The 14,488-nt window shown below is 42.2% G+C and overlaps 1 protein-coding gene across 1 annotated transcript in view; it reads right to left on the reverse strand.

Moving 5' to 3' along the window:
• SCFD2 (sec1 family domain containing 2) overlaps positions 1 to 14,488 on the reverse strand; it is a gene marked incomplete at its 5' end in the record, with an annotated part of 198,986 nt that overhangs the window by 105,671 nt on the left and 78,827 nt on the right. The window contains one exon of the mRNA XM_084266919.1: positions 2,983 to 3,232. Coding sequence (XP_084123045.1) covers positions 2,983 to 3,232 — 250 coding nt within the window. The remainder of the gene's footprint in view (positions 1 to 2,982; positions 3,233 to 14,488) is intronic.

Below are 14,488 nucleotides of genomic sequence, written 5' to 3' on the forward strand. Positions count from 1 at the left end.
ATAATCATGAAATTGAAGACTGTGCTACAGTGCACACAGGAGTCAAATGATAGTTGCATGGGAAACTGAGTTACTGGCACTTCTCAACTCTGAAGTGCTTTGCAGCCTACATGGAGCATCCTCCTGGCTGCCTTTTAAAGGTAACTATGAATTTTGCTATCTGTTGTTATAACCAACGCTGTCTGATCATGCATTGCTCGCAGGGTTTGAAGCCTAAACCTGCAGCTCTGTGGGTTAAGTTCCTTGGTAAGAGCAGATTTACTGCAGAATGGATATTAAATAATCAGGAACTCTGTTCCAACATGGGAACCCAGAGGCAAAGGGTGAGCCAGCAGGCAGTGCCTTGAATCTACCCAATAACTGGCTTCTCTCTCCTGACATGCCCAATTTAACATTCTGCATATCGTTTATCTTGATAGAAAACTCAAAATAATGACTGTGGACAGTTTGCTTTGTTCTGATCATGAATGGGAGATTCCAGGAATTACTGAAATTGATTTCAGGCTAATCAACTTTTATGGCTGTAAAAGGTTTGCTCTGACTTAAGAGTAAAATGAGGACAGAATGCTGTAGGTTCACAACCTGTCCAGATCCATGGCTGTTGTTAACATGCAGAGCTGGGCTGACATTGTAAAAACAGGCCAACCCATACCTGGTAAAGGAATAGCTGGTCTGTGGTTCACAGCATGTTCTGCTGAAAGCAGATGTATCCAAAGGGGAGACCAGCACTGCCATCTATACCCCAACTTTCATCGCTGCCACAAAGAAAGAAGAGTAGGTCTAAGGCTGCTCATGTTTTCTAAGTCTCCCCAATTCAACTATACTGCAAATACAGTAAATTACAACTTCAGCAAATTCCACTAATGCTGAGAAAGCAATCTACTGGATGAAAACAGGCATGAAAACTATCTAAGGGGCATTCCTGGAAATTCCATTTTTTACTTTCCTCCCAAGACAATCCTTATTTTTGGTCATGACACTAAGTTTTAATAATTTATCCCCTCCTCTTTCATGTGTAAGTCAAATGAACTGCCATTCTAAATAAGATGTAAAAACAAAGAATGGTGACGAACTAAAGAAGTATGGAAGCAAGGGGAGATACTATCACACACTGGTGCAGAAAGCACAACCATGGCTGTGCTAAACACCCCGATACAGAAATTGAAGGATACAAGGACTCAGGCTTTGTGCTATGAAATTAACTTCATAACATAATAATGATGTGCTTGGTCTAAAAGTACCTATACTAGGTCTGGCTGGGATGGAGTTAACTTTCTTCACAGCAGCTTGTATGGTGCTGTGTTCTGGATTTGTGGCTAAACTCACGTCCATAACACGGGAATGCTTTGGTTGTTGCTGAATGGTGCTTGTACAGTGTCAAGGTTTTCTCTTTTTCACAGTCGGGTGCCCCACATAACCCAGTGAATACTTATGCCTATGGAGATGAATGCTGCACTTCAGACATGAATCACACTTATAATAGTGTGCCCAGCATGCAAAAAGATAGAGGGACCGATACATTTATCGACTTGTTCATCTGTCCAGAATTTGAGGGGAAAACCCCAGATATTCACTTTCACTCAGGATACAATGCACACTGGAAATCAGGTATACAAATGTATTTGTAAAAAACAATACAATTATTGGCAGGTTATGGAACATAAGACAATGACTATTTTGATCTCCATCTGTGCTTGCAACTACATAACCTGCCAGCATAGAGAGCAGCAAGGGAAGCATTTGTGTACAAAGAAATGCAGGTCCAGCTTTGAGACTCCACTGAAGTTTTAGAGACTTCCAATCGTCCCACACTTACGTTAGGCACAACAAAGGGACACTCAGAAAACTGTGATCTGAAACACTGTCAGTCATAGCAGAAAAGGCAAAATATGAAAACTCAGACTTAGAAATGACTGAACCATACCCAGTAGAAGACACTACTGAAGTTGTGAGGGAAGCACCATACTGTGGACAAGGTGAGCGGTACATATGGAAAAATTTGGGGAGCAAAAGTTTAGGAGAAGCCTGAAACACTGGCCAGGAGTATTCATGGCACAGTGCAAAATGCAACGGAACATGCCCATTTCTAGAGTCTTTTAACCATTAAACTATTATACACTCAAAGAAATAGCAGACCAGTCAGACCACATCAGTATTCTGAAGCAGAAGCATCCAGAGGGAATGATACCAAAATAACCACCACCAACATTACTCCACTGCCCTCGTGACTCCCCACTTCGGCCCGTTCTTGGCAACTGTAACCTCCTCACCACATTTTGATGCATGTCCATACACTTCCTATCTCAAAGGTGACCTGGTCAACAACCTCCTCTCTGTCGTAAATCCTGAGAAAAGTGACAGCAGGAAGCAAGACCCCTTCTGCCATTCAGATACACCACCCTCAAGCTACAGTTTATTCATTGGGTTTTAAGAATTATTTTCTTCTAAAATGTAACCCCAGCAGTGAGAGATTGGGGCTTTTCTGCTTTACGAGTGCTCATCTGAGAAAAGGCTCAGCATGCTATTTTTAAAGACTAATTTCATGTTGTTTCAGCAAAAAGCTCAATGTTGGTTTTAGACACATTTCTTCTTTTATGCCAGACAGGCCAGCTCCTCGTATTGACAAAGCAACTGTGGTTCACTGAACATGTTTCCAGGATTAATTTTGACTTCCCAGGGTCAACTTTACACTGATCAATGAAAGAAATTGTGGAAAAGATTACCTTATGAAAACACACAAACTTAGCCAACCTTTAACAAAAAGAACAACTTGTAGAGCTTCCATCAGACTCAGCACTCTTCAAGGACAGCCTGTCAGCATTTGGCATATGTGAACATGGGAGATGGAACAAACCTACAGGAAATCCTTGTGCTTACTCATGTACCCTCAGCACCACAGACGAGTCAAGCCACTTTTATGTGTTTCTCCCAGTTCCGGCATTCACACCATTCCCGTTTCTCACCACACAAGCAGGGTCTTACCTGTTATTTTCTGCAACAGAGGAGATGGCTCTGGCTCATCACAAATTGCCTTGACTAGTGCTTTTTTCACCTTTCCTTCAGCTGCATCCAGCTCTTTCCCACTTTTGATTTCTCCGACCACAGAATACATGTATACCAGCAGGACAAGGAAGTCTTCACAGGTATAATCATCTTTTGTCCTCTCGTTGTAAGACTTAATCATTGGTGATAACTGGTTCAACACACCGGGCATCTCTGACTCGCCAATAGTCTGAAAAACAGAAGGAAGATCATGTCAGATTGACCTCATAGTGCTTATCAGGCATCAGACAGACTCCTGCCTGCATCTGCAAGTTGTTATTTCTCCTAACAGCAGTACTCATTTAATGAAACACTGTTCAATATTTGCATTCTCATTTGTCAGCACATAGCCCTGTGACTTTTTTGCTGCTCAAGATACCAAATGTCTTAGTTTCCTACAAGTTTTTTCCTAGGCATGTTAGTGGCCTCTTCCTACTTGAAAAACCTCAAGATCAGATCTTTTCCATGTACCAGGAAGATGAGATGACAGGAGCATCTGTCTTTTGCAGTATGAGTAAAAATGGTACAAAACACAAGGTGAAACACTTCGCCTAAACCCTGGTCCTGATTTTATACCTGAGTGGAGCTCCACGCCCAGCTCCCCTTGACTTCAAATGCTATTGAGAACTTTTCACAATTCTGCAAACCTGACCCTGTGCTTTCAGGTCAGAAACACAGAAAATGAGAGAGGCAACCACCTGTGAAGTGTGTGGTTTAAGTGACTGGTGTGGTTTCCTAGAGGAGCTGTGCAACAGGAGTGAGGGCAGGACAGCCATCACCGGCCTTGCATGTGCCCTGACCCTCTCCTCCCTCTGCCTCCTTCACAGCACACTCACCAGCTTCTCAAGCAGTGGAACAAAGGTCCCATACTGCAATGTCCTACGTCCTCAACATCTGAAATAGCACTTATCTCTCCTCATGTCTGTAGGAAAGGTGTGCATACAGTTTTCCTGTGGTTGTTAAAAAGGACACCTGAGACATGAATGCCCCGAAATGTCACGCTGACATCCACATCACCTAACACTGGGGCTGGGGTTCAGGTCACTGTGCTTCTCAGGACAGCAGAGTGACTAACCCAGGCAGCAACTACTCCCCTCACTGCACACACACATGAGATCTCCACACACTAGTTTTCTGCTGTGGGTAAGTTTGCAGCTCAGCAGTGGGATCAGGTGAGAAGCGGGGCCAGTGCAAAGCAAGCAGGAGGAGCACACTGCTCCTGTGTGGGGAGAGCAGCACGGCCTTCCCCACTGGATGGTGGTGATCAGTAGGATCTATCCAAGAGGTCTTGTGCAACGCCACCCTCAGTAGCCTGCCCCTTGCCCTGTGATCACCCTGGGAAAACCTATGGGTCAGTTCACGGTGCACAGCAAAACACTGAATCACCTATTACTGCATGAGTCAAGTCTGCAAATGTTTATACTTGGTTGTCACTACAGTAACTTCAAACATACTAATCATTGCAATGGACACCACAGCCCATAATACACCCTCTAAATAGATACAATAAATAAAACACCCAAAAAAATAGAACCCCCATAAAACCTCCAAAACCAAGAGACACAGATTTAACGCAGTAACAAAATCAGGCAACTAGGTTTATCACTGCTTTTAACTACATTACTTTAGTTCTGGGCAATTCTGACAAGGGAGTGTATTTTTCTGAAACCCAGGCAGGGATTTCAGAGTCTAACTTTAGGCACAGGAAAACTGACAGCTTTGTCTCCTCCTTACTCCATAATCCAAGGGATCCTGGGTTTGGTTGTATTTTGTTTTAGTTGTTCTTTGACAATCTTAGAAACACGAACAGGCATCTCAACCTGTAGTTTTTATACCCACACTGTTCCACTGCAGATCACAAGCATAAAGCAAGCACAAATCACTCAAACTCTCAAGAAACATTTTTCCAGCCTATGTTATAGGAAACAACACTTCTCCGAATTTTGGGCCCCACCCTGCTCCTGACATACAAGCTTTGCCATGGAGCCATCTTTCAGGAGACTTTAATGTGGTCAGATGTTATGTTTCCATTCGAATACATACCTTAGAGAAGAATTCTCTAACTACCCACATGCTAAATCTAACTGTAAGTGCACATTGTGGACCTGAAGCAATAAATTACAAAGCTACAGTGGTCAAAAACATTTGTGAGCCAAAAAGGAACATGTAGAAATTCTGGAAGGGTTTGGCACCCTGTGTGTGTTTGGGCAGGGACAGTTAAATCACAAACATAGCAAGTCTGGGCGCCACTCCACAGGGAAAGCAAGTCTATGGTGTTTGGCACCGGTCTGGCATACGCTGGCAGCTGGGCCACCCTCAGGACAGGGCTGGTGGTTCCCACATTTCAACTGAGCCTGGCCCCCATTCAGTGTGCCCTGTTCTCTTCTTGAAAACATGTGAACAAATTCTCATCTGTATGCCAGTACAACAATTCTCAAATCAGCCAGATCCTAAAATGTAAAAAGACAAAACTTCAAGGCATTAGGAGGTATGCAGCTACTGGGAGGAAGGCACCTGCAATGGACACAAGACTAATCAGTCCTAGAAATCCAAAAACTGAAGATTAACCTACATGTGGAGTTATTCTAGAACAGATGTCAAACTTCAATCTGTACTAACCTGGATTCACTTGTAAGGTGGGGCAAGCCCTATGCTACATATTGCTGAACATCATCTATTATCTACAGGAACATCACCTATTTCCCTCTTTCCTCCCAACACACAAACTCTACTTCATGCCATCTCTAAATATCTCATAACTTGCTCCTACAACACCACAGATGAGTTCTCCAAAAAGCTCTATTTTTCATGTACAGATTATCCAAAAGCATGGAGAACTGAGGATGCACAAGGTCATATAATACAGTAGGGTCAACAGCTCCTGCTTGAGGATGGTAGCTCCTGAAAGTACGCAGTATGGCATCTCTGGCAAGCTTTCAAGTGGACATAATGTAGAAAAAAAATTGGGTCTTAACTTTCAGGATGATTTACTGGAGAGTGGGCTACATCTCAACAATTTAAAGCAACAATTGCCACCTCTTATCTTCAAAGTAAAAATGAAAGAGGAAAAAAAAATATTAAAGAGCCATAATAAACCATTAACTTCAGAACGCATGTAGGGTCTTTCTGGGGTATGAACTTCTCTGGAATGTTTTTCCCTTATCTCTTGGGAAATGGCACTACAGAGGACTTCAAATGCAACTGCCAAGTTTCAGAGGCTATTCTGTCCAAACAGGCCAGTTGGACTGGAGCGTTCATGAAAAAAAGGCCTCACAGCCTCACTGCAGAGCACAGCTCCACAGGGAGCTGGGAAGTTTCCCTCAAACAAAATCCACTGGCAGATTGTCATTATCTGGCCACCTCCAATGATTTAGGGGCTCCCTGCACCGCCTAACAATCAATCAATGACCCTGATTGAACAACCCTAAAACACAAGTTTTAAAAATGTAACTACCCATGACCCAAATTTCCTGCTGGTTATGTTGGCCTCAGGTTAGCCCCATTTGTCTATTATCAAGGGAGCCAATAAAAATAATAAAGACAGGTCAATTCTGAGCTTTCCAAAGGCTGCATAAAAACAGTAACACAGCTTCACACAGTACCAGCTACGGCTCAAGATCAAACACCTTCTGCTCAGTTGCATTGTTCGGACATTTTAACACTATAATCGTACCGTCTTCAGAACCCAGGAAGGGTTTGATAGAGTTTTCTTGTTTTCCATCTCTCCTCCACCACGCTTAGTTATTTATTTTTATAACTTAAGCTGCGTGGTAATTTACTGTCCCTAAGGGTAAATGAACTGACGTCAAGTTGCTGATTTTTGCAAAAGGCCTGAGTTTTGGCAGATGGGAGGATAGTGAAGAAAGTACCAAAATGTTTTTTTTCCCATTTTTAAACACTGAATGTGATACTGGGCTTCAGAAGTGACATTTAAAATGTGATTTAAAGGATCTACAGGAATTAAGAGGAAGCGTAATGAACTCAAGAAAAAATGTTCTGCACTTCTGTGAAAGATATTGTTTTCAGTATTAAATAAACCTGCAAGAATCTAAAGCCATATGTATGCTCAGACATCTCTTACACAATAGAAAACAGAGTGTGCTGGGGAAGAAGAGAAGAGGAGGGTCAGAGTTTACATGAATTAACACGTGTCCCTGACAAAATTGAGAAGAGAACCGAGCACTCTAATCCCTGCGCTTCCAGCCCACTGTCCTCAACACATCATTAAATATATTAAAGCAAAAATCAACTTCAAGCAAGTGGAATTTATTTTCTTTTAAAATCCAGGAGGAAGGAGGAGATAAATCTTAAGAGACTACTTCACTATGTAAATATTCTAGTGGCTTTCCGTTTAGGAAGCAAAATATGTTTAATTCCTTCAGAGGTCGCATGAGTTAACAGAACTTTTTGGAATGGGAACCACACAGCTTTACAGCAGTGAGGAATTTTATTGGGGAAAAACAAAGCTAAAATAAAACACACCCCAAACCCCAGCTGCAGGTAAAACCAGCAGAATGATCAGCAGAAACAGCACAAGCCTGTCGTTCAACTGCTACCTGGCACTCCTAGAGCACCCTATTTAATAGAAACTTCTTTGCATTGATAACTTTGGTGGGAAAAGATGGTTCATGAGTTGTGGGATAAGCAGCTTGCCAGAGCTGCTCTATCTGCTTTGTCATGTTTTACCTGGGCTTGATGTTTTCTGTTTCCTGATGTTGTAATGCAGTTTCCCCACGACCCAGATGAAGGTAGAACATTGCAGCTGTTAAAAGTGACAATAGCACCAAGAGAGGACCTCATGGGTATGCTCAGATCCTTTGATGGCAACAAAACTCTGCAGCAGGAGATATCTTAGTGAAAACAAGAGGTGCTGCCAAGCTAAGGGGGAGTCTTAGCAGCCTGCAGCGCTCAGCGCCCCATAAATCAAAAGCTGCAGTACTGTTACTCACTGTTTTACACTGTTTGGCCACCTGGGGTTAATTGCACATCATTTTCATATGAGTGAGAAGACGCCTGTGCTCCCTACTCCCAGCAAACCAATACTTTCATTAAATGGCCTATGGGTGACTATTGATGAGACACAGCAAGTCAGTAAGTATGGTATACCATACAAAGTATGGTTTTCCATATGAAGCTCTAGAAATCATTATTACTATTATTGACTTGGTCAGGTTTTGATAAAAATGTACCTTCTCTTTGTCTTCTCTCCACGTATTTGTAGGATATGGTTGGAGAATAACCAACCCACAACACTACACAAAATACAAAGATCTTTGAAGTAATACACTTACCATTAGGAAACCCCTCAAACTGTCCGTGTCAAAATATACAGCATCCAATTATTCAGGCAGTCTATTTAAGAAGAGGATGAAATCACTGTGATAACTGAAGTCCATTGCCTGTACATTTCCTTTTGCAGGAAGTGAGTTTGAATGCCAGAAAAGTTTTTGTCTCAGACTTATGTTTCCAGCTGGGGAGGGTTGCACACAGCCTTGCCTTACAGGGACAAGGAGCAAACTTTAGCCTTAGGGGACAGCAGATGAAGCATCCACCAGACTCACAGCAGTTTGGGAGTGGAGGTGTGAGATGCTGGCAGCAAATGGCCCCATCCAGTAAAGAAAAGACCTAAGTCATTAAAGATAAGGAGAAATATCACATTGCCTTTTGTTGGGACCAAAACAGGTTTATGTCTTGTGCTGTGAATACCAAGAGACTTGCATCTTCCTCTCTTTAATGGCAGTGACTGTCATTGTGGATGATACAGAAATCCACAAAGAATAGATGTATAAAGAAAGCACAGGAGAACTACACTGCTAGTGAGAGACACAGGAAACAGTAAAGGCATCCAGGACTTGTCTCCCCTGTCCTGCCTCTCACTGACTCCTCTGTCTCTAACGAAATATCCCTGTGGAGCCAATTCCATCTCCTGTTTCCTTTTTGGCATTTATCATCTACCCTGAGCACTGCCCCAGGACCTATATCCTCAAAACTGCAGACACAATTTCCAGGCTGCCCTTGCAGATAGAGTCTTTAAATTAAACTGTAAATAAATGAAAGCAAATAAAAGAAAATTAGTAAGCTATTTAAAAGCTATTTTTAACCTGGCTCATGCTGTCAAAGACACATTCATCCTGCATGCATGCTCTCCTTCATTCTTGCCTTCTGCCCATCATGGCAGCCTGTTCTTTCTGCGGCTGCTGAAGTGTTTCTGTGACTGAGCATTGAAACAAAGAGTTTTACCCAGACTGGTTCTCAGCTCACGTTTACTGCTTGGCCACAGAACACTTAACATCAGCCATGAACGCCAAGGATTGGACCGTTTCCTCAGGCAACAGTGCTGGCTTGAAGCCTACATGAACTAGAGTTTAAGTTTGCCAAGAGATATAAAAGAAAATGATATAAATAATCACCTGCTCCTTGGATGACTTCTTCAATCCACTGTCATATGGCCAGTTTTCTTAATTGGTGTCTATCAGTCAACACTACAGACATCAGCAGCCCTTGCCAATTTGTACCTACTAATATCTATCAGTGATGTTAGTGCTTACTGCAATAACACAGGCATGAGTCAAGGGCAAGAAAGATGAACTTACAACACAGCACTCTTAAAAAACACAACACTCTCTGGTCAGAGATTATTTTTTTTAACATGTCTTGCCTAATTCCAAAAATACGCCACCGACACTTAACAGCTAATATGTGATAATAACAAAAATATTTCAAAGCAGCTGTTCAAGCCCTATCATTTCTAAAACCAAAACAAAAGCAAAGCCCAGGGTAGTTCTTTCAGCCAATAACACCCTAGCCCACGATCATGACCTAAGCAACTGGACCTATAACTTAGAGCCAAAGCAGTGTATCCCAGTATTTTTCTTTAACCTAACATCCTTAGGACATAAAAAGCAATTATATTTTGAACAATGTAATTAAGATTTCCTCTGACTACCTCTCTCTTGACTTTACTGAGCACCACAGTTGTTTGACAGCAATTTCCCGCTTTCAATCATCTTGCAACTTCATTGGTTATTTTCCTGTCTTGTGTTACAAGAGGCAGATGCAGTTACTGGGTCAGAACTGCAAGACTTGTACACTTGGAGGAAATTTAAACTCCATCACAAAAAAGCTTTTAATAAACCCACTGATACTGAATCTTCCACAGTAGAGAAATCACCTCACCCCTGTGAGTTAGGCTGCCTGGCGATATATCATTACATCATACAGTCCAGTTTTTCCCCTCTCTCTTTGGAAGCCATCTAAGCATACAGCTGTGTTAAGACATTTTAATGGGTTCATGGGAGCTCAGCAGCAACAGGATACTGAGAAAAGGATATTTAATAAGTCTGGATTTTATTAGACAAAGCTCTGCGAGGATAAGGACAATTTTACTTAAATCACTGCATGTCTGACATAAGAGACTCATCAGCAAGTTAAAAAGGGAGTACTTCCAACCTACTCAGTCAAAAGCTTTTAGCTGTGATGGCTTCTACAGACGTGCTCAGTATAAACATGAATCAGCACGGGAAAAATGGTGTCAGAGGAATGAAAAAGCAGGATAGGCACAGTCAAGATAAAACACGCGTCAGAGAAAGATCTCAGTGCTATGTGCGGCAGGATTTTTTGAGTGAGGTTTTTGAGGTTATTTGTTTGTTTTTATAAGCTTTGGGATACTGGGAAAACTGCCAGAGCATGGTAGGGGCTCAATACTGAGAAAAGGGCATGGGGATAACATAAAATCTGAGGAGTGAAAACTCACGTCGGCTTTGAGGAGAACAATGGGGAAGCATTCGGTCACTATGAAGCAAAGGGTAAGAATCCACAGGGACAGAAAACAAGCTAAAAAGGTACAAATAAAGGAAAATATAGTACAACCAAATCAGTCATTCAGTAGCATAGCCCATACTTGCAGGAGGAGGGGATTTTATCCTGAGAGATGGTTACTGAAAAAGATTTGGGAGATGTTCTTGACACAGAAAAGGACATGAATCCCTGCTTAGATCACTAGCCATAACCCTTCAGGTTGAAGAAACAGATGACACAGAGAGGATAAAAGATCTAAAAAATCACAAGGGGACTAGGGGAAGCAGGTAGGCATTGACTGCTCACTCTGTTCCACCGCAGGAACTAAGGGGCGATAAACAAAGCTGGTAAGAGCCAGTTTAGAAAGCAAATTAGACAGAGATAATTCTTCACGCAATTTGACCAGATGTGGAAGTCCTTGCCAAAAGTTGTTGAGCTGTTAAATTCTTACTTGGGTTGACAAAGATGACGGGACAACTCACAAGGGGAAAAAAAATCCATCAAATATTAGTAAATAGACAGAAACCACATCTCAAAATGGTCGGAGCTGGGAGAGTATCAGATAACCACGTCCTCTTCTCTTACTGTTCTGTAGGTGGCTGCTTTTCAGTAGGTTCAAAAAAGCAAGCTAGCTCAGCTACAATCCAGAATAGATGTATTTACCTCAAAGCCACAGCAAAAGGATCAAGCTAAGTACCAAATATAGGGGGAAGAAGTAGGGATGCAGTTTTATTACAGTACAAGGCACTGTCAGGATTAATTCCGATATATTTTGCTCAGTTCCAGTGTCGGCATTTCCAAGGAGCTGTGGAAAACTAGAGATAATGCTGGAGAGAGTTACAAAACAACTAAAAGAGTAAATTTCTTCAGGGTGAGAGACAGTCAGCTTCTCAAAAGGCAGAATAAGAGTTTGTGTACAACTCTTCCGGCAGCAGAGACTTTTGGAGTATGAGACATCTCCTGAATCTAGTCAAGAAAGTCACTGGAGAAAGCAGGGAAGTTGAAATTCAGAGTTTTCCAAACCTGGAGTTAGTGGAGATCCTCTCAGTGGCATGTGTACTTCAGAAAGACTTTGGAGGGGGAAAGGACAGAGGCAAGCAGAAAGCACAACCTCAGGTGGTCTCATGCAATGACCCACTTGAACCACCCTGCATAAAACACACCTGGTGAATAAAAGCATCAACCCTTTGGCACAGTGCTTAATGGCAGCGAACAGAATTGTGAACTGTGGGGGGAAAAATACCTCAGAAATAGGAGAAACTATAACGGTAATACATGCTGAAATACTGGGCATGTTATGGGGCTGGCACACAGCAGTGAGTTATAAAAGGAGACTGACAATAAAATAACCCCATCTTGTGCCTTTTCCTCCACATCCCTGCCTTCTGAGGCACCTCTCCTCTCTGAGCCCTTTGTATCATAGAATCATAGAGTATCCTGAGTTGGAAGGGACCCATAAGGATCATCGATTCTAACTCCTGGCTCCACAGAGGACTGGGAGCCTTATATAAAAAGGCAAAATAATGGGAAAAAGTTGTCAGATGGGAGGAGTCTGGGTATACAAAACACCTGGCTTAGACGTTCATCAATGTGGCAATGTGGCAATGTTTTTAACACTTCCCATGCTCCTTCACTTGGGAACAATGCACAATTCTGCTGGACAGTGCAAGGCAGTTAATTAGCATCCATAGGCTTATAAATAAGATTTTACAGCCTAGTTGATAAGCTGGTATTATTAGTGTTCATTTCACTTTAGTTCTAGTCCCTTTTGAGACGAAGGCAGGTTTTACCAGAACAGACCTTTCACAAAATACATGTACTCATCCTGGATTCTCATCAAACCCTGAGGTGTGAGGGGCAGAGTGGTTTCACTTGCTTTCTTTTCAGTCTTGATGCCACTCTTTCTAACACTACTGAAGTTTCTTAAGCAAATGGGATAATCAAGTGGATAGAGCCCTGTGGTGGGAATTGAGGGATGTGTCGAACTCTAAACTGATCCACCAGAAAACTGTCACCTGGTATCATTACTGCCCATCTGTTTTCTCCTCTATCCTTCACTCCTATGCCAATCTAAAGTCAGATGTCTCAGAAATTCCTCAGGGTTACAGGGAAACCTCAAGACTTTTGGTGATGGGTCAGTCCATGGTGGCCACTGGTACCAGAAATGAAAAACTGAGATGGCCTGAGACAAAAGCAAAATGGCAAAACAAGTAAATGCCAAGGGGGTGAAAAACAAAAGGAGTTTGGAGCCCACATGACTGTTTGGGTTCATTTGAAAAAAAATTGTTTTCTTACTGCTTTTTTGTTGTCATTGTGTTATCTAACCTCCAAACTGTTTAAAACAAATCCAGTCAAATTGTGCCCCTAGATGTTTGATTCTAATCAGGACATCTATCACACATTGCCACAACTGTCAATGTCAGTTTGTGCCAAAGCATCACACAAATCATGTTTCCAACTGAGATATGGCCAAACACATACATGAAAGCCTTTAGTGATGCTGACCCAAACTGGCCAGAGAGATACTTCACATCATATGACGCCATGCTCAGTATATAACTGGGAGGAGTTAGTTAGGAGGCAACACCGCTCAGGAGCTACTAGCCAAGTATCAGTTCTGGGTAGTGAGCAACTCTGCTGTGCATCACTTGTTCTGTATATTCTACCATTATTACTGTTGTTGCCACTTGTCTTGTATGTGCTATTATTATTGTTGTTGTTATCTTCCTTTTCTGTCCTATTAAAATTATCTCAACCCTTGAGTTTTACCTTTTTCTTTTTGATTCCTTCCCGCATCCCACTGCAGAGGGCAGGGGTGAGTGAACTGCTGTGTGGTTGTTTCAGTTGTCTACCAGGTTAAACCATGACAATTACATTCAATATGCTGAATAAGGGTATTACTTGGCTAAAAGATACTGCATTTCACAGCATCCCTGGGATCCAACCTTTTGTTGACAATTTCAATGGAAACGGATGTAGATCTGGGCAAAGCAGCATTATCTCTTCCCATTCTTTCTGTCCCTTTCCTTTAAAAAAACCTAGGAATCTTAGTAAAAATCTCTCACTAAGATAAACATACCCACCAAAAACTTGTTGGAATTTACCAAAATATTAGGAATTGAAACTCCTATGAGTCAAACAACTTGAAAGCCATTTAAAACGTCAACTCATGTAAGACTGCCATATGAGACTAGACACTGGATCACTTTACTGCACTGTACAGATAGGAAATTAACCCATAGCTAACTCTGAAATACTTTACATGGTCTAAAATATTTCATACCTCGCTATGCAGATAGACAAAGACATAAGATATGACACAAACCACAAAAGCAAAAAAGCCCTACGGACATGGGAGGATTGTACAGGAGAAGATCCCACTGCTCTGCCCACGGTCCCGGCTGGAGCCACAGGAAGGAGACAGAACGGCAACACAAAGACACGCACAGGCGGGTTATCAGCCGGCCGCAGAGCACCGCGGCTGTTAATCAGTACAGTACGTGTTATCGCAACAGAGTACTGACATCTCGAGCCCTCGTACAAGGCTGGCCATGCTTTAAACAGGATTCAGGCTCTCATGGTGATTAAAGGCAGATGTCACGCACCAGAGTAATTTGTAAATTATGAGGCCCTCATCCATTTTTTTTGT

Source organism: Gallinula chloropus, assembly GCF_964237585.1.
Source record: "Gallinula chloropus genome assembly, chromosome: 7".
In the NCBI taxonomy this organism is placed as follows: Eukaryota; Metazoa; Chordata; class Aves; order Gruiformes; family Rallidae; genus Gallinula; species Gallinula chloropus.